Below are 26,491 nucleotides of genomic sequence, written 5' to 3'. Positions count from 1 at the left end.
GGGCAGATGTCAGGAGCGGGGGCGGATGTCTGGAGCGGAGGCGGATGTCTGGAGCGGAGGCGGATGTCAGGAGCGGGGGCGGATGTCAGGAGCGGAGGCGGATGTCTGGAGCGGGGGCGGATGTCAGGAGCGGGGGCGGATGTCAGGAGCGGGGGCGGATGTCAGGAGCGGGGGCAGATGTCAGGAGCGGGGGCGGATGTCTGGAGCGGAGGCGGATGTCAGGAGCGGGGGTGGCAGAGGCGATGCAGTAGCAGATGGAATCAGCAGCAGCAGGGGTGATCGGGGGACGGGGTGTGATCAGGGGGATGGGGGGTGATCAGGGGGACGGGGGGTGATCAGGGGGACGGGGGGTGATCAGGGAGGCAGGGGGTGATCAGGGGGGGCAGTGGGTGATCACTGGGGACAGGAGGGGGCTGTCAGGCGCAGGGGGGCAGAGGCGATGCAGTAGCAGCAGTAGATGGAATCGGCGGCAGCAGCAGGGGATGATCTGGGGGACGGGGGTGATCAGGGGGGCAGAGGGTGATCAGGAGGGCAGAGGGTGATCAGGGGGGCAGAGGGTGATCACCGGGGGACAGGAGGGGGCTGTCAGGCGCGGGGGGCAGAGGCGATGCGACAGCAGCAGATGGAATCGGCAGCAGCAGCAGGGGGGTGATCAGGGTGGCGATCAGGGGGGCAGGGGGTGATCAGGGGGGCAGGGGGTGATCAGGGGGGCAGGGGGTGATCAGGGGGGCAGGGGGTGATCAGGGGGGCAGGGGGTGATCAGGGGGGCAGGGGGTGATCACCGAGGGGCAGGGGGAGGCTGTCAGGCACGGGGGGCTGAGGCAATGCAGCAGGAGCAGATGAAATCTGCTGCAGCAGCAGGGGGGCGATCAGGGGGGCAGGGGGTGATCAGGGGGGCAAGGGGGGGGAGGGGGTGATCAGGGGGTGATCAGGGGGGCAGGGGTGATCAGGGGGGCAGGGGGTGCTCAAGTGGGCAGGGGGTGATCACCAGGGGGCAGGCGGGGGCTGTCAGGAGCTGGGAGAGCTGAGGTGATAGAGTTGGCAGCAGCAGCAGGGGGGGGGGGTGAAAAGGGGGGCAGGGGGTAAGATCGGGGGGGAGGGTGATCAGGGGGGCAGAGCGCAGAGGTGGATGGCAGAGAGGGGAGTACCTGGCGGCGGCGGCGGCAGGAGCACAGGCAGCGGCGGCAGGAGCAGCGGCAGAGGCGGCAGAGCAGCAGCAGCGGCGGCGATCGGCGGCGATCGGGGGCAAGTATAAACGCAGGGTCCTCGTTCTCCAGCTTCCAGCAACGGGATGAGTCTGGAGAACGAGGACAGACATATTTTACTCCGCCCCTACAGATCTGATTGGAGAGCTAGCGTCACATGGACGCTAGCTCCAATCAGAGCTGAAGGGGGTGAAATAAAGGTCACCCGGAGCGATCGTACACCCGGGGGGGCAAAGCCACCCCCCCTGGGGTGAAGTACAGGTCCCCCTGCACCTGCGGGTACGGTGACATTTAAATGACCCCGGTCACCGGACCCGCAGGGAAGCATTCCCGCCATGACGCCACGTAGGCGTCACAGGTCGGATTGGCACCGACTTTCATGACGCCTACGTGGCGTCAAAGGTCGGGAAGGGGTTAAAAGAAAAAAAAAAGCGACTAAAAAATTTTCAGTGCTCTGCTGTGAGAAATGGCCACTCACTTCGTACACGCAGTCCAATTTGTGGACAGTCTGGTATAGAGGAGAAGCGGAGCAGAACGATATATAGGTTTGTTGGAAAAGATTCAGTATAACTTGTATTTTATTTATTGAAATTCCTGGCTTTTGTTTGCGTAGGAGTCCAGTGGGCGGTCCTAACTAGGGATGAACAGCTATCTCAGCACGAATAAGACGGACCACTGGATGCCTATACACCAGGGATTTCATTGAACATACAAGTTTTATTGAAAATTTTCCTACAAAAGGGTATTTATATCTGATCAGCTTCTCCTGCTCTATAACGTCAATTCTGCAGATCAGATACTATTTACAAAGTGACAGGTTCCCGTTAAAATGCGAATGTTTTACTTTACACGATTAGCACAGCAGAACTGAAGTTCACAGTGGCCATCTCATGGAATTATGTAACATATGGTCTTGCTAGCTCACACACTGACACAATCAAAAGTACTTCAGTAGGGCAAAAACTTTCTACATATACAATATAGTAAATATTTCTACATATACAATATAGTAAATATTTCTACATTTCAGCAACTTTACCTCAATCGGAGATTCTTCTTCCCCCACAGGTTGGCAAGAAATGACATATTCAGTGGTCTCCAAAAGAGGTCTCCATGAAATTGTGGTGTGTGAGGAAACCTCCTGAACTCCTGTCTCATTGATCTGAGGCCCCAAGCTATGCGGAAAAGGCCCATCAAAATCTCCTCTTGGCAGATGGTGTCTGTCAATGATATCTGGGTACCGCTCCGGTGTAAATGGCCCTGGTCTCACAGGGGAAGCAGTGGTGGGCCCAACGGGACTTCTGAAGCCATGTTCTTCAACGACCCTTCCTTCGTGCGCTGGATTGGACGGTCTTACAGAGCCTGGAAGTTGGATACCATTACCATTGTCAAACGTTGTCTGTGCAATAAAGGGAGTTTTCTCGGCTTCAGAGGGAACGTCGAGGATTTCGGGGCCTTGGCCAGGGTGAGGGAGGGTTACCAGTACAGGGATCTCGTCTAGCCAAAAAAAAGTGTTAGGAGCAATAAAAGCAAAGCATTAGTTAAAGCAGGCAGCAGCAGTGATTTGTTGTCTCCATGTCTAGGAGACATGGTATGGAGAAAATTAAAAGACTTTAATAAATTTACTGCATAATCCAAGAAAGTTGAAACATTCCTATATTTACTGACGTACAAATACCTTTTTTTGCTACAAGAATATTTCAGCTTTATACATGGGTTACCAAATTTATAAATTTAAGAGAAATTTTGAATTACAGCAAGCAACCTCAACCGAAGGTGTCAATTACATTTGTAAAAGGAAACAGATGTTAAATACGACCATTAAATATAGAACTTTCATCAGAATTAGGGTAAGTTCACACAGGGCGTTTTTGCTGCGTTTTTTATGCTAATTTTCAGCTGTGTTTTACAGTACCAGCAAAGCCTATGAAATTTCAGAAATCTCATGCACACACATCGGTTTTTTGTGTGATCATGGTTTTGTGCTTTGCTGCGTTTTTTGGACATAGAGCATGTCACTTTTTTCAGCGTTTTTTGCTACGTTTTTTCATCCATTGACTTGAATGGGTGTTGAAAAAAAACGCAGCAAAAACGCAGGTATCATTATTTGCTGCACTTTTGCTGTTGAAAATCCAAGGACATTAGCATGGACAAAAAAACGCACCAAAAATGCACCAAATACGCAACAAAAAACGCACCAAACCTGCCTTTTTGACGCAGCCTCTTTCCTGCCAAGAAGATCAGGTTTGCTGCAGAAAAAAAAAAGCAGCAAAAACGCCCAGTGTGAACTTGCCCTTAAGCTTGTGTCAGTATTGTTCAAAGGTTAAAATGTCTAATAGGCCACGATCACATTTAATATTTGATCAGTATTTCACTTCAGTATTTGTAGCCAAAACCAGGAGCTGAACAATCAGAGGGAAAGTATAATAGAAACACGTCACCACTTCTGTATTTATCACCCACTCCTGGTTTTGGCTTACAGATACTGAGGTAAAATACTGAACGTGATTGTCGTCATAATCTCTATGGTTCTCATAAATACGATATGTCCAAGATTACAACATTTTTCATTTAGTTATAGGTAGCCATCATTTATAATTAATTCAGTCACAATCAACACCCAGATTATGCCTTAAAGTCTATTAGCGCAACAAGAGCAAAAGCGTGCAAATTGCGATGCGCTGGAAGCGGCTATTATCTGGATTTTTCACAGTATCTCACGGCATTTTTATGTATTTGGGCCAATTATCACCCACTCCCACCAAAATGCAGAAACCTGCCACCTGGGACCTGCCTATCAGACTAATCTATTAGCGCGATCTTGGTCCTCAGCGGCTTTTACAGTATATTTTTCTCTAAAATGCTGCAGCAGAGTATAAAAAAAAAAAAAAAAAAAAAAAAAAAAAGGGTATGCAAGATGCAGGCATGAACACATTTGTCTCCTCATGGTGATGGGGTCCTATGGGAACGTTACAGTAAGCATTGGGGATACAGCTGTGATCCCATGCTGTAATGTCTGTATACTCTTGCTTCCTTCCCTGCCCAGGAGCTGTGGAATCATCAGACCTTGTCCCTGTACGGTCAGACACGGCCATTACTCAGTACACAGCAGGGGCACATTTATAAGATTATGTCGGCATAGGAACACATCCAATTGTGGAAATTATTGCTTAAAAATGAACTTTTGTTCGTGGGACAACCCCTTTAAATAAATCAGCAGTACTGGCTATTTCCCACCACAGTGTGTGCCACTTTTGTAGAGGGCTGAGGGTGGTGGGGCCACCATGGTACTTTTGGTGAAGGGGATGACAGCGCTGCATCTACGCTACTTTCAGAAGAGGGCGAAGATGAAATACCTGTCTTCTTCCGGCCAACAAGAGGCTCGCTCTTCTGGTTATTCCTTACAGCAATGACATAGATGATGTATTCTACATCAGGCTCCAAGTCTGATAAAAGAAGACGATAAAATAAAAGATACAACATTACAACAACGCGTGTATTCAGTTGAGCCCAGGACCAATTTCCGCGTCTTCACTGCATATCCACGTATTACAAAAGGTAATGAGATAAATATGGGTGCACAGAAACGGGACGTTACAGCATGAGTTACAAGTTTGAGAACCATGTGATAAGGACAATGTTACTCACTAGTGATGGTGGCTTCAGTGCTTCCCGCTGGAAGGCGAGGCTGATGTTCTTTAGGCACTCCACCCACTCGCTCATACCTAATGATGTATCCTGTAATACGGGAGCGAGGAGGTTGCCAGGAGAATAACAGGGAGTTGGGTGTGCTGGTCAGAAAGCGCAGATTGGAAGGACTGTCTACAGCTGTAAAATAACAGTTTAAAGTTAAGAAGTTTCTAAAATGAGAAAAAGCAACAATATAAAAATAAAGAAAATGGGAAAGTAACTCACTACTGGAGTTGGCCGGTCTGTGGCTGCTGGACGGAACAGGGAGAACAGGCTCTTACCTGCAGATATCTGTGGTCCTTCTGATTAACCAGCCTGGTTCAACATCACAAGTGCGTCACATCAGGACTATGATGATGCCCAGGCCAGCGAAGCAAAAGAAGAGACATGGACATCTGCAGGCAAGACGCGGTTCTTCCTCTCTCCAGTGCAATGTAATAGACCAACTATTGTGGCCAATGCAACGATTTGTGAGAATCGATTTGTACCAACTCTGAAGGTCCGTTAAACAAGCCGATAATCGTGGAAACAAGATATCCTACGAAAGCTCATTCACAATTATCACCGTGTCTAAACAGGCCCACAATCAGCAAAATGAGCCACATCTGTGCATTTTTAAGCAAGAACATTACATTTTTGCACACAGAACGATCATTTCAACGAGCGTTCTGTGTGCACAGATGTGTTATCGGCCTGACTTAACAGGTCAGCAGTCATTTAACAGCCCCGGTCAGCTACTGTAAGAGGGCCCTTACCTGTTGCTACATCTACACTGACAGGGGAACTGCGGGCATTGTCATTGATGGTGTACAGGTAGATCTTGTAGTCTGTGCCAGGCTGCAGTCCTAAGATATAAGAAGAGCTCATGAGAAGTTGAGGCTCTACAGTACATTAGGCCAAACATACCCTACACAAAGCAGACACGATCCCACCAGCAATGTAACCTTACCTGTGACCGTGTAGGTTCTAACGTCAGGTTTGATCACCCTCTGAATAGGAGTCTGACCCCCAGCAGGCACTGCCTCAATCAGGAAGCCGGTGATGGTTTCTGTCTTTGTGCGCCAAGTAAGGGTGACTGTGGTTTCTGTAACATCGGTAACACGAGGACGACGAGGTGGACTGATATCTAAGAACAGATACGGCAACTAATTAAATCAGTCATGGAACAAAAGTTTTAAAAGTGATAGGAAATTTTTTCCCCCAGGTTTAAGAATAGATAGTGAGGGTTCTGTCCTCTGTTTTGGAGAATTTGAGAGGGGAAGGGGGACGGACTATCAGTGAAAGCACCTTGATTCTTACTTTCAAGGGTAGAGATTGTGCCTTGCAGTGGGAGACTTGTTAGTCCATTCTTAATAGCATATACATGCACTTCATACTTGGTAGCAACCTGTTAATAAAATAGAAAAACAACAAAAAAAAGTCACTACAATATCGAAGATTATATACATCTAATATTTTTCTATGGAAATATGAATACACTTGAACAAGGGACAATGAAGAATTATCATGAACACTAGCGCCAATATATTTGCAGCCATAAACGAGCTGGAATCAATTTGCTTTTCATACTGTAAAGTGGCAAGAATCTTGTTAGGTTCTGCGGGAGTTTGGTAGGAAACTGGATATGTGGAGTATAAAGTAAAAACACCATTAGGTAGAAAATAGATTTGTTTTCACAGAAAAGAGAATGAATGCAAATCCCTCCAATTAGAAATGTAGTATAGTTTCTGATTCGCTATTTCGCTTTCCTCATGTGCAGGCATTGCAGGACCTTAGGTATCCATGGTTACATGGTGACAGCCAGGTGTCATAACCATGTACTGTATACCTAAAGTCCTGCAATGCCTGCATCTGAAGAAAGACATAGCGAATCAGAAAAACTAGATTACATTTTTACTTGGAGGCATTGGTGAATATTATTTTTACACCAACTACATATTGGGAAAGGATCTTGGTGATGGGAATACCCCATTAAAGCCCTTTCACAGGGTCCGATGATGGGAAATGAGTATTCTTATGATTGCTTGTTACTGATCACTGGCATGGGTAAACGTGCTGCCAATCAACTAGGATTGGATCGTTCAAGTAAGCCATTAAGTCATCGTTATTTGATAGGGTGTGCTGCCGAGAACATGCATGCTGTATAGAGGCAGGACGATGCTTTGTGTTAGCCATTCTGAATAGGGATTAAACAAGCATCAATCACCTTGTATAATGTGATGAGTGTTATCCGATGTTTCATATGACAGCACTCACGCCAAAGTTATACTATGGAGTAGTGAAGACTAGCGTTTAATTCTCTCATGCCAAGTTGGTATGAGAAAAAAAAAAAAACAATTTGCAGAGTGTCACTAGCATATCGCATCTGATGCTATATTCTAGTGTGACTCCAACCTCATCCGTATGCTCGCTCAAGTTCCCTCTAGGTACGCATTATTTTGCCTCCAGTCTACGTTACCTGGCCTCCTATAATATTGGCCCTGGTGTGCAAGTGTCTGAGATAAAGAAGTAAAATATAATTTTATATACAGCTGATGAGTGCAATTTCCTTGCAACCAGCGGAAACTCACCATGAGGCCAGTAATGGAGGTGACTGTTGTACTAGCAGGTAAATCAATCTCTTTCATGGGCCCAGTTTTGTCCTTAGGATTCACCTGCACACGGTACCCGGTGAGCTGGACATTAGGTGCATGCCAGCTCAATGTAAGGCCAGTTGGGGTCACTTGAGAGAACTGAAGATTTGTTGGAGCAGGTATTGCTGCAAAGTAAAATACCAAATTATTAAAATAGGCTATATATACACAGTATAATTATATATATATATATATATATATATATATATATATAATAAAAAAAAGACCATGCATAAAACAGCATGCAGTGCAACGTCAAGAAGTAACAATCAAATTTACATTTTAGCTACCACCTCGGACAGACACTTAGAGGCTCACCATCATGGTTGCACTAAATGTCACATTATCTGTGATAATTAAAGACAAACTCTTGCAAACAAGGTGACTATGAAAAAGATATGGACGGTGGTGAGACACAAAGAGGTATCTTCAAGTGAATGGCAATGCAGAGGATTGAAGAAGGCCAACATGAGGTGGACACAAGGTTCATGCCATGCGTCCCGGATACCTGTACTATGGACTCCAATCAGGGGCTTGCTTTCCATGTCATCGTGCAATGCCACGATGCTCACAGTGTACTCTGTGCCCGGCCTGAGACTGTGCAGCTCTGCAGTGTCATCATCAGACTCCGGCGCAGGAAACAACTCTCTGACTCCATCCTCAGGGCTGGCGTAGGTCACTCGATAACCAGTAACCTGCCCTTCTGGCACCTCCCAAGTCAGTCTGATTGAATCCACTCCCACTTCTGGGAATACCAGTCCCTTGGGTCGGTCAACGTCTGTCAGGCAAATTAATCATACAAGCAGTTAGCAGCAAAAAAAAAAATAAGCAGCAGAAGAAAAGCATCAGGAGAGGAAGGCGATTCACCCACAGGCGGCATGTGCCATGCTCCACCATCCGGCAGTGAGCAGGTCAACCCTTCCATAATCAGCGATTTTTGCTACATGTAAAAGCAATTAACAATCCAAAATATGTGGAAAAGCCCAATAATCATAGGGTGAGACCTGCAATAACAGGGGTCAACCGCTGCTAAATAGCACTACCCTTTTCTGCTGGCAAAATATCATTCACTGAGGCCTCCTTCACACGTCCATGTGGTTTCACTTTTTTTTTTTTTTTTTTTTACAGCTCCCTTAAGTACCCATTATAACCTATGGGGATGCTTACGTGTCCGTTTTTCCCAGCAGCAAAGATGTGTGAAGGAAACCATAAAAGGTGTATTATATTAACAGTCTGGTTGTTAGGAAGTGAAATCCTAGAAAGCAGTCTATTATATGGACATGTCAGAAAGGCAATTTATCATATTGCTCAGTTTTTCAACAATGCCAGTGAAGCATGGATAAAAAAGGAGCAGATCTGCAACATCGGGAGCAACCAGTAATTAGTGAGATGGATCTATAGTGTTCTGCTCTGTATATTGTTTATACCAATGGCTGATTGCTGGGGGTGCCAGTTGTCGGTCGCCCACTATCAAACTAGAGGAGACCCCATTTAAATAAACTAGTTTCTTTTAAATAATTAGAAGTGCAGATGGAGATTAGAACCATCAGATATAAAATTGCTATAAAAAAAAAAATAAATTATTGAGCTTAAAGGGAACCTGTCACCTGAATTTGGCAGGACCGGTTTTCGGTCATATGGGCGGAGTTTTCGGGTGTTTGATTCACCCTTTCCTTACCCGCTGGCTGCATGCTGGCTGCAATATTGGATTGAAGTTCATTCTCTGTCCTCCGTAGTAGCAATCTTGCCTTGCGCAGGCGTGTACTACAGAGGACATAGAATGACCTTCAATCCAATATTGCGGCCAGCATGCAGCCAGCGGGTAAGGAAAGGGTGAATCAAACACCCGAAAACTCCGCCCATATGACCGAAAACCGGTCCCGCCAAATTCAGGTGACAGGTTCCCTTTAAATTTTGCAAATCAGCTGGCAGCAAGAATGAAGCAATTATTTTCTAAATGATACGGCAATTAAAGAGTTAAAAGCACTTTATGCATTTGCATACTGCAACTAATGATTTGAACTATTGCATTACTACTAAAAGCAATTAGTAAAAAGCAATGTCCAGTAGGTGTGTCTGCCGACCATGTCACTTCAAAATGGTTGACCGATTTTTGTCCATCAGTCCTGTCTAGAAAAGGTCATAAATCAAGCTTTTTCTATGATCTGGGCATAAAGTAGAATCCTTAGGCAGCGAAGGGTAAAAAAAAAAAAAAAAAAAAAAAAGAGGAAAAGCACCAAAAATCATAAAACAATCACAACTGGTTATCAATAAATATCCAAGAATTAAAAAAACAAAATACAGAAAGTGGATACGCACTGGTAACGGCAGTTTCCACAAGGGGCTCGCTCTCTCCATTTATACCCTGGGCGTACACGCTGACCACATACTCAACAGTTGGTTGAAGCCCCACAATGGTCATTTCAGTTTGATCTGTAAAAAAAGTGTAGGGTTAGTATTTAAAATACAGAAAAATAATTTTGAAAAGTTTGGAGGAGACATTTCATTAAAACTCCATTTTCCAAAGACCACCACTTTTAGCACTTATTTGAATGTAAAAAGTCACCATTAACGAAGCGTGAAAATAAACTAACACACAGCAATATTATATTGTACGCCTTGACGTGGCAGTTGGGCTTGCATATATTGGGCAATCTAGGCCTTCTGTTTTTACTGTATTTTCATAGCAATATTGCAGATGAATATTTCATGTATTAATTACATCGTACATTTTTACCCCATTGTCTATAGCAGTTCCAATGTTCTAGAGTAATCATACTTGGTATATCATGGTGCAACCTTAATCGTTTTTCAGGTTATATGCTTTTTTGGTTGGCACCCATTCACACTAGCTTGGATCACACACACACACATCTATATATAAAACACACATTTTTTTGCAGCACCAAAATCTTACCTGAAGGTACAATTTGTGAAACGGTCTCACCCTGACCACTTTTGGGTACACTGGTGACTCTATACCCAGTGACAGGGCCTGGAGGTGGAGTCCATCTTACATGGATGCTTTCATCCTGGACCTCAGTGACTTTCATCTCTTTGGGTTGTTCTACGCCTTTTTTTTTTTTAAAGAAAAAAAAAAGAAATTACATTTAAAACCCTTTATGACTTTTTGCAGCTCCTTTGCACACTCACAACAAGAGCTTTTCATACAGTAGATCAGAGCACCAAGTAGCATATTTGGTACATCACCTGTGGCGTATATGATAGTGACGGGTTTGCTGGTTGCAGGACTGTCTCCTCGGCCGGTGACAGCGTATACAGTAATCGTGTAGCTCACGCCTGGTTTCAGGTTATGTACAGTTGCAGAATTGGAAATTCCAGACACCGTGAATTCCTGAACTGGACCCTGACCTCCTGTTATGAGCAAAAATAAAACATTTTATAAAAAAAAACAAAAATTGATGTGTGGGTGTGTCGCGCATCACAAAAGATTTTACACTCAATAGTATCTTACCGTCCTCGGAGGCAGTAATTCTATAGTAACGCACATTGACGGCAGGTGCATCCCAGGTGACAGTGATGGAATTAGGGGATGAAGATGTTGCCTGTAGATCAGTTGGGATGTCAGACACTAAAAAACAAAATTATACACTTCGTGAAGGATAAAAAATTACTTATAAAAACAGCAATATTCTAAAAATCCACACACGTACCAGTAGCTTGTTGCCCTACAAGAGGTGTACTCTCCTGAGAACCACTGACAGCAATGATGCTCACGACATACTCAGAGCCAGGGATGAGGTTAGTAAGGGTGATCGAGTTGCGAGAAGGTGGGATTCTTTCCACTCTTGGATGACCACTTACGCTCTCCAACTGGTATAGGACTTTATATCCAGTAATGGTAGCACGAGGAGCAATCCAGTGTACAGTAAAGGAGTTGGTAGTGATTTCAGAAAAGTCAATTCCAGTTGGGGAGTCCAAAGCTACACAAAGCACAAAAATAAGAATTTCTAAGTTAAGAAACATTTATGTCCCCAAAAAACTATCAATGATATCTTTAGGTTAATGAATTACATACCATTCCTCATGGTGCGTAGCTAATCCATGCAACTCTTACACATTCATTCATGCAACTCATTTCTGACAAAGTTTCACTAGTACTTTTGGTGGGGAATTTCTAAGGCCATCTTCACCTGGCACAGATTTATCATAGGCACAACCACCCTGGATTTTTCAGAGGCATAAGAATGACTGACATTGATCTTCTCCATGAACTGGCCAGCAGATCTGCACACAGGTTAGCCACAATAAAGCCAATTCATGACGTAAGGATGTAAAATCCACAACAATAATGAACATGTTGTGGATTTTAAAGTCTGAAGCACATACTACAACATTAGGATTTTTACAGGAGCATGTAAATGGGAACAAAAATTAGCATTGCTGGAATAAATGCCTAAATCCAGACAAAATCCTATGCGTAAACATGGCCTATCCAAAAGGGTCACTTCCGGATCTAAACGCAACAGAAAAGCAGTTGTAGAATACGTTTTATTCTAGGCTTTACCTGACACATATTGGCCTCGATTCATAAAGACTTGCGATTCTCATGGTTTTGATAAGGGGGCTAACCAGCGTGGAAACGACAAAAGCTGCAATATTTTGGCATAACTCCAAGTTGCATCAAAATTTTGCAACTTTACAACAGAAATTGCTTTGATGAAAAGGAACCATAGTATTTGTTGTGACACCAGCTTTGCTTCCAAGGTCCAGGATGGAAACGGTCATGTTTTGATGTGAAAATACTAGACCCTAGAGGAGCTTCACTTGGCAAATTCAACATTTAGGAAACTGGGTGGCCGTTTCTGTGATCACTAAAAGAACAGCTCAATGGCCAATTTATATAGTTTGATTTTTTTTTTTATATGAATGCTTTGAAATATTGGGTACACATTGTGGTAAACTTATCAAGGCGATTCCAAAACTAAATTAACGTTACTAAAACTATATAAATCCATCATGCAAAATCCTTACTTGTTCTGTGCACTCCAGACAGCTCCGTGCTCTCTCTTTCTTCATAAACAGAGTGAACATTGACCTGATACTCAGTAAATGGCAACAGATCTTCAAGAGACAGGAAAAAAAAAAGTTAAGAACCGAAGCATATATTTCCTTCTAAACATGTAACCTCGCACTTCCTTAGTGCGATATCCGCAGTGGATATACAGGAGCGCAGTGTTAAAAACGTCCCTTGGGAACATGGTCTTAAAGAAAAGAAAGATATTAAATCGGTCCTTACAGTACTGGAATAAGTAGTAGCTCTGACAAATAGGCGTAAAATCGTAGCAGATTAAAGTGTGAAAATATTCATACTGGACAATTCGATACAAAGTCTCTGCACTATAAATAGAAGACATGGGAAAGACATAGTTAGTAGTAGTGATTAGCGAACGTGCTCGGTTACGGTTTTACTCGAACAGGCTCATGTGCTAACCGAGTGTCTTTGACGTAAACGAAAAATATGTTCGAGTTCCCGCAGTTGTTAGACAGCCGCTAACACAGGCAATCCCTGCATGTGTTGTGGCTGTCGAACATCTGCGAGACATGTAGCCATGGGGACTCGAACATATTTTTTTTTGAGCACGCCAAAGACAGTTCTCTCCCAGTATTCAGTTCAAATTACTAATACTGACCTACAAAGCCATCCATAACCTGTCTCCTCCATATATCTCTGAACTAATCTCCCGATATCTTTCCTCACGTAATCTCTGGTCCTCCCAAGACCTCCTTCTCTCCTCCACACTTATTCGCTCCTCACCCAACCGCCTTGAAGACTTCTCCCGAATATCCCCCATCCTCCGGAATTCTGTGCCCCAACACTTTCGACTATCAACCACATTTGGATCCTTCAGACGGAACGTGAAAACTCACCTCTTCAAGAACGCTTACAGCCTGCACTAACCCCGCTGCCTCCTCACCAACACCGGAGCATCTGCAACCCTCAACCTATTGTCTTTTTCCCCCCACCATCCTGCAGAATGTGAGCCCGCAAGGGCAGGGTCCTCGCCCCTCTGTATCAGTCTGTCATTGTTAGTTTGCTTACTGTAAGTGATATCTGTAATTTGTATGTAACCCCTTCTCATGTACAGCACCATGGAATCAATGGTGCTGTATAAATAAATAATAATCACCCGAACATGCTCGGATAACACCTCGTCCGAGTGCATTCGCTCATCACTAGTTAGTAGTCTTGTCAAATTTCACAACCCATCCCAACCCTCAGGTGCAATCTTACTTGTTAGGACAACCATGTTGTCAGATGGAGAAATGGTCAATTCAGTGATATCATCTGGTTTCTTCACTGGAAAGAAGCGCACAATAAAACTGGAAAGCGCGATGGATGTTGGGGGCGCCCAAGTGACGCGCATTGTGTCAGAGCCAGTGTTGGTGAAGCGCAAGTGCGTTGGGGGTGGCACAGCTAAAAGTGTGCAACAACGAAAAAGAAAGTTACCAATTCATTCCATTGACCATGCACCCCAATATATTATTACCATCACTTATATTGCTAACATATAAAAGTAATGCTAAGAGTATTACCTACATATTAGTTTAAAAGTGTAACCGTTGCTGGATTTATTTATATTGAGTGAGGTGTAAAAGTACTATCCACCTATATACATCATAAAAAGGTTTGGGGGTAGATTGAGAAGGTTGGACATTTTTGGATTCTACAGTCACTCTCTACTGTAACTGTAATGACTAATTGTGCAAACATTTTAGTAAGGAAAAAAATAAAAAGATTACTGCTTGATCAGTTTTTTTACATCAATGTCAAACTGATACTGTATATGGTTTACTTTAAAAAAAAAATAAAAAAGGTTTAAGTCCATGCTTTAGTCATATTTCCCAAGTTACAGTACTGTGCAAAAGTTTTAGGCAGGTGGTTTAAAAAAAAATGTCAAAGTAAAATGCTTTCAAAAACTGAAGTGTTATTTTCATCAATTAACTGAATGCAAATTGAATGAAATAATTTTTTTTTTTTTTAAATCAAATCAATACTTTATCTTTGCCCTCAAAACCGTATCACATTTTGTTTTTCAACTTAGGTGTAGAAAAAAAAATGATGCAAATACCCTGCAGTAAATAAAAAGCAATAGTGCAGGATACTTAGTTAATATAATTTTGATTAAAAAAACAAAACACAAAAGCTATCCCACTACTTCATGGTGACCCTATTCAGGTCACTCCCAACCTTTAGTATTAAAATATTACCTCATGTCAAATGACTTAAAAGTGAATAAGGGTGTCCATTAGTTGGGCCTTACTCGTATTTACGTCACTAAGGTTCGGAATCTAGCATTAATGCTAGAGGTTAGGACCATTCCGAATAGGGTCACCTTGACGTGGCGGGATGTTAATGTTAAGTATCCTATGTTATTTTCATGAAGTATTGCTATTTATTCACTGAAGGGTGTTTGCAGTAAATTAACTTTTTTTTTTTCTTGTACCAGGTCTTGCCCATTTTGGTCTATAGGTATGCCACCATATACACCTGAATACTATTTTTTTTTTTTTTTTTACAAACTAGGCATATACATTCAGCAGAATGCACCGTATAAATTTGAACCAAGACTTGCTCACAATAGTAATAGGTTGTAATGTGAACCTTTTTGATTCAATTAGAGTTTATTTATTGGAATATATTATGGGTAGATTTATGAAGAAGCTAGCCCTCGTAATATTCCAAAAAAAAAATTATGTTTATTGTTCAGATTAAAAACATGAGTGGCAAAGAGCAGCAACAAAAATAATTAAAAATATTTAACAAGGAAAGCAATGGTCAGAAACTACTGTATTTGCCTGGATGCCCAGTTAGACGTGCATCCATTCTCTACCATTTTTATATATGTTTAATTATTTTTGTTGCTGCTCTTTGGCACTCATGTTTTTAATCACGAGTGATGGCTTCTATGTGGATCTACCCATATTAATATAGAGGGCTTTTTGCAGTGCACCAGACAGGTGAGCAGATTTCCCCTTTTTTGGCATTATTTAATATGTGATGTTGTAAATATAAAGGCTTCTCAGTATCCAGGGCCTAACTATGTGGACTGGTGAGTCACATGCCAGGTTAGTTTGATACAGGGTTGGAGCAGTGACCTCAATTTTTACCTTCCATCAAATAAAAACCTAGCTATGCCCCTTACGTGTATCAATTACAATGACTAGATCAGCAGGCCTCTAACTTGTAAAATGGTCTGTGCTATGCTAGTGGCATAAGACTCTTTTCTTATGGCATATACTACACTGTAAATATGGAATCTAAATTGAAAACCAAAGAGGTGTATATACTAAATTATTCCAGAAAACTGGACCAAATCCCAAGCTGCAGCCAGAACTATCAAAGTTTCATGCACTGCTGACAGTGGACAAAGCTCTAGGTGGATCACCAGTATGGACAGGCAAGAACGAAGCGAAGGCAATACTAAATCATGACAATCTTTGGTTAAACCACATGGGTGTCATTCGCAACTTCGTGCGGATTGAATTACATTAATATTTGTTAGGCTAAGACCACACATTATCAAGTGGTGAAGTTATTCTATAATTTTAGCTATACCCGATGACATCGAACTAGGCAACAAACCCATCCCTGCGCCTGTCCTGCTGGTGAGCACTTAGAGCCATGCCTTCGCAAATTTGCAAGGAGTGTACAATCACCGGTTTGTTGCACGATTGTGGTCGGGGCACTCTCTCCGCCGTTAATGAGCGTTATCACGCTGATCTCATAGTCAATGCCGGGCTCCAATCCTGAGACCTTGTAATACCCCTCTGAGGGGTGCACAAATTCTTCGTAGATGGGGACAGACTCTCCAGCAGCAACCACCGTGACTCGGTAGCCAATAATGGTGGGGGACTTAATGGGAGTCCACCTCAGGTCAATGCTCGTGTCAGTTACGTCGACAAACTTTAGATCAGTGAGCTGGGGAATTTCTGGCAGGGCGATGCATGTCAAAAAAAGCAAAAATTGGTGGATGCAAGAAAGGAAGCAAAGCAAGTCAGTCAAGGATTGCACACAATTACAGGTAATTACTAGAAAAGCAATTGATACTCAAAGTGTGTCGGATTCAAATTAAAAAAACTGAATGGAATTGATGCTTAAGATTTGCAAAGCTTGATCAGGTAGTACCCACAGCCCAATATACACATGTAAGGACCATGTGCAACCAATATACTTTGTAAGCAATTGGTTTGGCAAAATACATTTTAAGCAAGTAGCAGGTTTCAATTAATGCACTGCATTTCCAACTGGATTCAGATTGGTAATAGAAGATCTATATAATGATGCGGTTTTTACCTTTATGACTAAAGAGCAGTTTCTAAATTAAATCAATCATCTATAAATGGAGCAATGGTGCCCACTAAATCAGTTGCCTCCACTGACATAGTATGATGGCAAGAAAACACCTCTATGTTGTCTTGCTCACCCAATTAAATTATAATATATAGATATAAATTATACATGTGCTGCAAAAGTGTATTTTCATTTTAGTCTTATCACTTCCTACCTACTACTAGACACTACAGAATGCTGGACTTTATTCCTTAAAGGCTTCAAGGGAGAGACCCCATGGTGAGGTTGAACGCGCACCGTTGAACCATGTCCACATGTGAAGGCAAATAAACCAAGACTTTGCCTGGAAAACTGACTACTGACCACCATTATTTACAGCGCATGTTCTGCTGCACCATTAGGTGTCCCCCATACAAGTGAATGCTGGAATGTTAAAGAGGTCGTGCACATTTGCAACTACTAAGACAGTACTGTGGAATATCAAAGTCTCCAGACACACATTGGCATGTTTTGGCTTGGAGCAATGCAGTCAATCCTATAGCAATGGTAAAGCTGCAACGGCAAATATTAGTAAAGGTAGAAACTAATGCTTAAAGGACAAGTCCACCTAAAATCAACTATTTCTACTTCTGAGATGTCAGGCATTACAAGATGTCAGGCATTACAATTTGGGCACAGTCAGAGGGTCGTATAAAGCAGACAGATCAGAATGCATTACAATGACTGGCCGCAGGTTCTCCTGACCCAAGCACGAGCCATTTGTATTGTTATGCAGTGGTCACGTTTGGGTCGTGAGAGAGCAGCAGGTCATTCTGAAAGTGTGGGTTGAGAGAGCCGCCACCCAGTCTGTACACGGTGTCCCGATCTCGGTCCTTTTTAGAAGGCCGCCTGACTGCTCCCTTAAAAGTATAGACTTTAGCGCCAAACTAGGTTTGTTAGGTTTGTCCACATATGGGGTATGGTTGTGGGGGTGGGGGTGGCAATTCTGGTGTTCTGCACGGTTTCCAGGCTTAATACTTTTTCCATTCAGTTTTAAAAAGGTGGAGTCAGCCCTTCAAACATAGACGACATATATACACAGTAATGTAGACAATATATAAATTGTGAAAGGTAAAAATGACAAGAAACGTGCATCTAGCATAGCCAGCCCTATAAAGACAAGGCCATATAGAAATGCAAATATAAATGGGAATGAATTAGAATTTCTGGAAACTAGGAGTATGTTCAAGAACACAATGACTTGTTGTCAAGAAGTTGTTTTTTTATAACTTAACACTTCTCAAAGTGACACCATCACTTTCAATTATCCATGCAAACCAATTTCTACAAAAAATGCGGTAAAGGAGACATTGTATTTGTCAGCAACTTGCACATCAATTGCTCATTAAGATGCTACGACCATGAAGACTTCGACCATCTGGTCTGTATATTACATGTGCTCATGGCCGACTGTTCAAAACCATTTGATAAAATGATTTTATAGCAGTGTGCTGAAAGCAGTGAGGTAGATGCAAGAAATGGTTTGTTAAGAGCCAAATTCATCAATCCCATTAGCCAATACCTCAAACCGTAAAGAAACAAAAAGGCACAAAATATTTCAGCATTACCTTGAGTAACAATTTTGGAAAGAGGAGAACTCTCTTCATCTCCCTTTACTGCATAGACACTGATATTATATTCCACACCAGGACTAAGGCTCTCAAAGGTGAAAGCGGTCTGCCTTGCATCAACATCCTCCTCAGTGGGGTATCCTTGCTGCCTATCTGTGGGAGAGGAGCTTATTCTGTACCCTGTGATGCCTAAGGAGAAAATAGTAAAACATTATTTTAGTTGCCTTATTTTCCTTAGAAGCCGCCTTTAGAGAGATCACCTAAAGCAGAAACACGAAATATCCCTCATTTACAAAATAAGCACTGATGGCATATCCACAGGAACCTCACCTAGTTGGAAGTCAAGGGTTCTCAGACCTTTATTCGAAAAAGAAAGGACCTTTCACTAATTTTTTTCATGTTGAAATGGACACAATGATATAGAGGCTGCGAACTAGAATAAACTTTTTTTTTTTTTTTTTTTTTTTTTTTTTAAATATCGTCTCTCAGTTGCAGATATTAGCAATCAAAGTATGGGGCACCTAGAGTTGACATCCACTTAAATTTTTTGTAAAAAAAAAAAAGTTGTCCAACAGGACAGTTTTCACTGGTGGCGTGTACTTATTCTGCCTGTATGATGTTGACCAATCATAAGTGAGCAGCAATAAAAATAAGGAAAGAAGAATACGTCCCACCATAGCTTAGAGCAGCCTGCCTGTTCTGGCTTACTCCTGTGTGAGATGTAGTGATGCCCTGCTCTCATCTCACTGCAGAGCAATTACAAGTTAAAGGGACACTGTCACCTGAATTTGGAGGGAACAATCTTCAGCCATGGAGGCGGGGTTTTGGGGTTTTTGATTCACCCTTTCCTTACCCGCTGGCTGCATGCTGGCTGCAATATTGGATTGAAGTTCATTCTCTGTCCTCCGTGTTATATGCCTGCACAAGGCAATCTTGCCTTGCGCAGGCGTGTACTATGGAGGACAGAGAATGAACTTCAATCCAATATTGCAGCCAGCATGCGGGTAAGGAAAGGGTGAATCAAAAACCCCCAAACCCCGCCTCCATGGCTGAAGATTGTTCCCTCCAAATTCAGGTGACAGTGTCCCTTTAAGCACAACAGACAGTTGTGACATTTGTTGTTGTTGACACCATCGCTGGGCAACATGGAATTTCAGCTCCCTCCAAAGATTTTCTATTGGGTTCAGGTCTGAAGACTGGCATGGACACTCCAGGACCTTGAAATGCTTCTTACAGAGCCACTCCTTAGTTGCCCTGGCTGTGTGTTTCAGATCATTGTCATGATGGAACACCCAGCCATGACCCATCTTCAATGCTATTACTGACAGAAGGAGGTTGTTGGCCAAAATCTCTTTATACACGACCCCATCCATCCTCCCTTCAATACAGTGCAGTCATCTTGTCTCTTTGCAGTAAAGCACACCCAAAGTATGAGGTTTCCCCCACCATGCTTCACGTTTGGGACAGTGTTCTTGGGTATGTACTCCTCCTCCTTCCTCCAAACACTCATCTTGTGTTTCTTCCATTTTCTAATAATGGCACCAACAGTTGTTGCCTTTCACCAAGCTGCTTGCCTATTGTCCTGTTTCTGAGCCTTGTGCACGTCTACAATTTTATCCCTGGTGTCTTTAGACAGCTATTTGTTCTTGGCCATGATGGAGAAGTTGGAGTGTGATCAAGTGTGGACAAGTGTCTTTGATACAGATAACGAGTTCAAACTGGTGCAATTAATACAGGTAATGAGTGCAGAGTAAAAAGGGTTCTAAAGAAAAACTAACAGGTCTGTGAGCCAGAATTCTTGCTGGCTGGTAGTTTGGCTATTAGGCTGATGGATGGACATTTATATAGTTTGGTGAGCATTTACGGTAGATATTTATTAATGCCTTATAGATATATTGCTTTCACCTAGGGAGCCAATATTTTGTAGTCCATCCAGTTTGAACACGACCCAGTGATGTCCATTGTGCAATATTTGTTTTTTGTGCTATGTCCCTTAATATTATGTTATCCATAGTTTATGTATGTATGTTATGTTATAAATATAATAAACTATTTGCATTGAATTTTTAAATATTGGATCAGTGCTCCTTTTTTCCTCCAGTAGTCTTATGATGTTTGGAAGGGATCCCTTGGAATATAGTGAGGAATTTGATTGGTATCAAGACTTCTCTATTCTTTGTAGGTGGGAAAATGTTAAAAAATCAGCAGTGTATTAAATACATATTTTCCCACACTAAAATAGAGATATACATATAGCTACGTAGCTTCTCACATAATCATTTCATTTGCAGAGCAATTAAAAAAAAAACAAACAAAAAAAAAAAAAAACACCACCGCTCTGTCCAATGCGTCGTCCAATTTGTGGACCAACTCGACAATTCTAATGATGGTGGGTCCTCATTTTAAACAAGCGGTACAGATGTCAGGCATGTTACATCCATGTATTGTATGGTGCAAACACGAACAGGTGAATTCGGTTTTAAAGATGCAAGCAGTGTTCAACCGTGCCATTTTTCCATTAAAAAGCCTAAGGGTGTTACCCAAAGAGAACTTTTTCTAGAGCTCCAATACGGGTTATTAGAGAGAAGCACACAAGACCGCAAGTGGTCACTGAGTTACCAACAGGGGTTATGGGATCCCACTTCTTTCAATATACAGGACCTCCATCTGGTATTTACAGAATAAACTGTGGATATTCTATAAATTAGACCACTTTAAAGTAGATGATTCATGACAGAAATAGCCAAGCCATTACCTGGAGATGTACTTCTGTCCCAGTAGACTGTCAAAGTAACAGAATCTGGACTTGGCTGGATACGCAGGTTTGTTGGAGGGGAGAGGGCTGTTATAAATGAAAGGAACAAAATTACAATTACATTGCAAAAAAACAAGGCTAAAACAAATATATAAAGAAATCACTTATCCTTACGTGTCACCACAGACTTTGTGATAGGAGATTCACTTTCCTCACCATCCTTCAGAACAGAGATACTGTAGGTGTACTCAACACCTGGGGTCAGGCCAGAGATGACAATGCTGCCGGACTCAGAGATAACTTCTCTGGGCGCTTCGCCGCCTTGGCTCGGACGTACGTCCAACTAGTAAAATGAAATGTCGCAAAGTTAAAGCCGTTAAATTTTGTTGCAAGGATCAAAACCCAGTATCACATAATACTTACCACCCTCCTAAATGAAAGCATGTTAAAAAAAAACAAAGTATATAAATATTTATAATAGATTTTATAGACCACCAATTCAGGTATTTCAGTTGACTATCAGTTGTGTGACATGATTGACTTAGAATAAGCTACTTTTTAACATACAAAAGACACAAAATTTTCTTTTTGCTGATAGTGAAATTAAAAAAAATTGAAAAACAGAAGAGTGAATGTGGAGTTAGCAGTGTTACTTTGTCACTATGGTAGATGAGGATTTATACCCCATCACATGGAGTATACTGGAAAGCCTCACAATTAAACACACTTTCCATTACAGTTTGTTAAAAAGCATACTTCACTCACAGGCATTCATTAAGCAAATAGGGTATAAACTTTTCTTGACATATAGGGTTAAACGGATACATTTTAGCTTATGAATGACAAATGCCACAGTTAAAAGGGGCTGTCCACTACTCGGACAACCCTTTCTCAATTAGCATGTTTGCCCCAGTAAAACAACCACACTGTTACGGACCTCCGATCCTAACACTGTTCCAGCGGTGTCAGCACTTGCGTCACATTGTGGTCACAGGATCTTTGTGTCCAACCGGTGTCGGCTTCTTTCCCCGCCTTCGAACGTATCAAACATCAAGAGTAAGCGAGCAGTCAGCCGCAGATCTGGTTTCCTCTTGATGTCAGATTCGTCTGAAGGTGGAAAGAGAAGCCAACTCCGATTGGGGGCAGAGGTCGCGTGATTTCACATTTTAACTCTAGTGCAGACACCGCTGGAACAGCACCCACAGGGGTGGTCAGTATAAGTGCTATTCTGTGAAGAGAACCTCATTCATATATCATGTGGATACATGTTGGGAGCAAGCGTGGACTGACAAGCCTCGGTCTTATACCTTAAATCCAATCCTGGGGACAGGAGTCCAAGTAATGACTATGGTGGTCTCTGTAACTTCAGTGCTGTAAGGAGGGATTGATCCCACAGGTTCCACTACAAATGGGAAAAAAAGCCAGGAGAAAGTGTAAAAAGATCTATTCAGGGAAATTTATACTCCTTTCCCCCCTCTCTGTAGCTATGCATATATAAACCCACCACACAGATTAAGCCCAGGGGGATTGTAGGGGATGTTTACTGCAGTCTGTTCTCAGAGTCTGTGCTCCGACCGCTCTTATGAGTCTCATGAGGTTAGCTCAACAAGGCCTCATTCGCTTGAACCTACATCCGGCTGACCGCTTGAAGTGGTTACTCAATCGCTGCCAAGATCACAAAATATTCCGCTTTGCTTTTCACATCCAACAGGCCTGGCAAATCTGTAACCCACTCAGCTATTTGAAGGACAGTCAAGTGGTGTTTCAATATCAATACATGCAAAACATCAAACTAAAGGAGCAAATTAGAAATGAAAAGTGTAATGTGAGAGTCTGGTAAGAGGACCCAAGAAAGCGTTTGGAGATTTCCTAGCTGGACAGTGATACATTCCTAGAATACTATCTGGTTTAACCCTTCATTGCTGCACATAAGTAGCAGGAGTAAGACAGAAGAGGTGTGTAACGGATTCATAGCCCAGGTACAGAGGATGCCTTGTCGCTGCCTAGAAAGGCTTATCTGATTAACACTGAACCAAGCTGTTCTACCTAAACAGATTTTAGGAACTGTTATATGGGTCTGAAGGATAGAAAACACACCAGTAAGAAATCAAGCGGTAGAGGCAGCATGGTGGCTCATTGGTTAGCACTGTTGATTTTGAGCGCTGGGGTCCTGGGTTCAAATCCAACCAAGGAGTTGGTTTTTGACTGGGTTTTCTCCCATACTCGAAAGACAGATGGGGAATTTAGATTGTGAGCACCAATGGGGACAATGATGCTGTCTTTAAAGCACTGTGGAAACTAATGGCGCTATTAAAGAGTAAATAAAAATTATAAACAGAAAAGTTTTATTAGACAATAAGATCGATCTATACTAATATTTTTAGTATATTAAAATTAATTAATTTTTTATACTTACAGGTTGAGAATATTCCGGTAGTTGGGTTACTTTGCTGGTTTCCTTTTAGGGCAATCAGAGAGACTGTATACTCCGTCCCAGGCTGCAAATTTTTAATTTTATAACTTGTTGCAGGGGAATTCACGTTAAACTGAGTAGGTTGACCTCCACGAGTCTGACCCAGGGAAAGAAGGTAGCGCCCGATCTGAGAACGAGGAGCGGTCCAGATGATAAGGACCGAAGATTCCGTCAAGTCCTCAAAGTTCAAATCACGAGGAGAATCCAATTCTAGATGTGTAAAGTTTAGATACAACGAAAATGAGAATTTGTTGAGTGTTTATATATAGAATGAATAAATAATTGAGCAAAATCATAAACTTACTAGTTGGAAACTCGCCCACAAGCGGCTCGCTCTCTTGTCCACGACTGACTGCATAAACTTTAAATCTGTAGTTGGTTCCTGGATGCAAATTGACAAGTTCTGCAAAAGTGCTTCTGCTGACTGGTAGGGTGTAAGGCTCTTGATCTGGAGAACTGCTTGGTGCCACCACAACACGGTACCCAGAAACATCACTTGGTGGGGCGTTCCATGAGATTACGATCTTTACATCAGATGCTTCGAGCAACTGCAGTTCAGTGGGTGCTGGAACAATTACTGCATAAAAAATGCAATGGAAAAAGATCACTTAATCATTAAGCATCCTCATTGCCCTCTATGCGATGCTGGTTACAAATTTGGAGAGGAAAAAAAAAAATAAAGTTTTGAAAAATTATCAAACGTCATAATTTCAATCTATGTAAACATAATTTTGGAAAAAAAAAAATCTCCATTTAGGAATAATCCAGGCTCTCTGGCCATTAAGTAGCTTTCCAGTTACAGAACTTTACACTAGATTAACTGTAAATTCAGAGCCAAAGCTGCACTCCTACATCTTCTGCTCTGGCATAAAGTTAGAAAAACATTCAGGCTACATGGAATATTTTTCTATTTCTCTCTACATATTAGCTAATAGAATAAAAACCCTTCTGCTCCTCCAGACATTTATTCACCACCTACATGGACAGGAGAAGAAGAAGGAGTGTTAGTGGATATGTATTATATTTGGCAGACTGCCTCGAGTTCCTTAAGAAGTTAAACTATGAAAAAAAAAAAAATTAGATTTTGGAAATCTAGGCAGAATTAGTAAAGCCTAGGAAGTTTACCTTCAATATATCAAAAATAAGCTTTGAACAGGGATATTTGCATGTTGTTCCTGGCAATATAGATTTATATATACACATACTGCTGAAATGTCCGGTCTAGAGTTTCTAGCCCTGAGCATAAACAAATTTACTATCAACAAAAATATTCATGCTGTGCCCTTTACCAGTTTGTGGGGTCCCTGTGGTTTCCTTTTGGAAGACTATAGGCGCACTTTCTTGGCTGTCCTCTACAGCATAAATTGTAATGTTGTATTCAACGCCGGGAAAGAGGTCGGTGAGAGTCACGGAAGTTGCAGTGTCTGGCAGGATAAGCTCTGTGCTAGCGCCTTCGACAGTAGGAGCGTAGACAATTCTGTAGCCTAAAGAAGCAAGAAACCCAATTAATCCTTACCAAGCCAGCATCAAAGGCTAATGTAAACTATGTGTACCAAACTGGCAGCAAAGGTCTCACCTGTGATAGGAGCCTGAGGTTTGGTCCAGGTGATTTCAATAGAAGTGTCATCAACATGTTCAATGGTATAGTCTGGGGGACTGTCAGGGGCTAAAAGATAAAAAAAAGTAATAAAATTCTCATAATATTAGTAGAACCATCTTTCACATAACATGGGTGGTCATACTCACCAGTTGTTTGCGAGGTGGACAAAATTAGGCTCTGTTCACCCTCCTGGGTGATCTCATACACATTGATGTTGTATTTTCGGCCAGGTAACAAGTCTGGGATGTTAACAGATGTTGTCGTTTTTGGAAGATCTACAATAAAAAAAGTTTTCATGAGAAAAATACTTTCTATAAGAAAATATTCTTCTCTTAAAAATGGTGTTCTCCTGAATTCCAAACATTGATAGCCCATCCTAATTATGACCAAAAAATGATTCATATGGATTAGACCTCACCAGACAATCAGTGCAATGAAGGTGCCACAGAACTTTCGCAAGTGCCCAATAGTCTTCATTGTTGGAATGTTCGGCTGTCCCTGGTACCGCGGCTTGTCCCATTCAAATGTACTAAGCAAACTGCAGTACCAGGCACAGTCGCCCATGCGTACAAAGTGCTAAGAGATCAAAGCCCTACAGATTACATATTAAATCACTATCCTAAAGAAAAGTGGGAACCTCTAAATGGTAATTGTGTTTTTAACAAGTCCATAGGCTTCTAAAAACTGCTGCATATCTGGACCATTGGGCCACAATATATCTCAAATCAACGCAGATTCAATAATCTACTAGCAGAGCATACATATCCATGCTATTAACATTTAGTAGAGGCTACAATATTATAAAAATGTATTTATTGGTGCTTTACATGTGAAAAGGGGTATAAATAATAAAAAACAAGAACAATAATCTTAAACAATATGAGTCACCAAGCCGTACAGGAGGAGAGTGGACCCTGCTCGCGAGGGTTCACAGTCTACAAGGGATGGGTGAGGATACAGTAGGTGAGGGCAGAGCTGCAGGTTGTAGGCTTGTAAGAAGAGGTAGGTCTTCAGGTTTCTTTTCAACGGTCCATTGCCAGTTAGTCTAATGAAAATCTAAATTTATTGTCCTGGGCTACAAATGAATGAGGATGTAAATGCCGACTATATAGCAGTAAGGAATGCGTTGGCGCTATACAAGTAAAGGAAATAAATCCGGCCAAATTTGGCCACCCACAGAAGACAAGCAGAGGATGAGCCAAGACTACA

The 26,491-nt window shown here is 42.1% G+C and overlaps 1 protein-coding gene across 7 annotated transcripts in view; it reads right to left on the bottom strand.

The window, feature by feature from the left end:
• The window catches only part of FN1 (fibronectin 1), an 81,559-nt gene that overhangs the window by 14,729 nt on the left and 40,339 nt on the right, over positions 1-26,491 (bottom strand). The window contains exons 16-40 of one of the 7 annotated variants that reach the window (XM_069733396.1): positions 25,429-25,557; positions 25,259-25,348; positions 24,972-25,166; positions 23,987-24,259; positions 23,626-23,892; positions 22,517-22,611; positions 21,384-21,552; positions 21,210-21,296; positions 18,452-18,643; positions 16,211-16,483; positions 13,785-13,967; positions 12,524-12,613; positions 11,203-11,472; positions 11,004-11,120; positions 10,739-10,903; positions 10,446-10,601; positions 9,848-9,961; positions 8,037-8,306; positions 7,466-7,653; positions 6,195-6,282; positions 5,845-6,021; positions 5,651-5,740; positions 4,854-5,033; positions 4,562-4,651; positions 2,245-2,702 (exon numbers count right to left, since the gene is read on the bottom strand). In XM_069733396.1, coding sequence (XP_069589497.1) covers positions 2,245-2,702; positions 4,562-4,651; positions 4,854-5,033; positions 5,651-5,740; positions 5,845-6,021; positions 6,195-6,282; positions 7,466-7,653; positions 8,037-8,306; positions 9,848-9,961; positions 10,446-10,601; positions 10,739-10,903; positions 11,004-11,120; positions 11,203-11,472; positions 12,524-12,613; positions 13,785-13,967; positions 16,211-16,483; positions 18,452-18,643; positions 21,210-21,296; positions 21,384-21,552; positions 22,517-22,611; positions 23,626-23,892; positions 23,987-24,259; positions 24,972-25,166; positions 25,259-25,348; positions 25,429-25,557 — 4,406 coding nt within the window. The remainder of the gene's footprint in view (positions 1-2,244; positions 2,703-4,561; positions 4,652-4,853; positions 5,034-5,650; positions 5,741-5,844; positions 6,022-6,194; positions 6,283-7,465; positions 7,654-8,036; positions 8,307-9,847; positions 9,962-10,445; positions 10,602-10,738; positions 10,904-11,003; positions 11,121-11,202; positions 11,473-12,523; positions 12,614-13,784; positions 13,968-16,210; positions 16,484-18,451; positions 18,644-21,209; positions 21,297-21,383; positions 21,553-22,516; positions 22,612-23,625; positions 23,893-23,986; positions 24,260-24,971; positions 25,167-25,258; positions 25,349-25,428; positions 25,558-26,491) is intronic. The other 6 variants (XM_069733397.1, XM_069733401.1, XM_069733398.1 and 3 more) reach the window with 6 other exon arrangements.

The sequence above is a fragment of the Ranitomeya imitator genome, chromosome 7, assembly GCF_032444005.1.
Source record: "Ranitomeya imitator isolate aRanImi1 chromosome 7, aRanImi1.pri, whole genome shotgun sequence".
Classification (NCBI taxonomy): Eukaryota; Metazoa; Chordata; class Amphibia; order Anura; family Dendrobatidae; genus Ranitomeya; species Ranitomeya imitator.
Note: the sequence above shows the minus strand (reverse complement) of the source record. Positions and strands in the feature narration are given on the sequence as shown.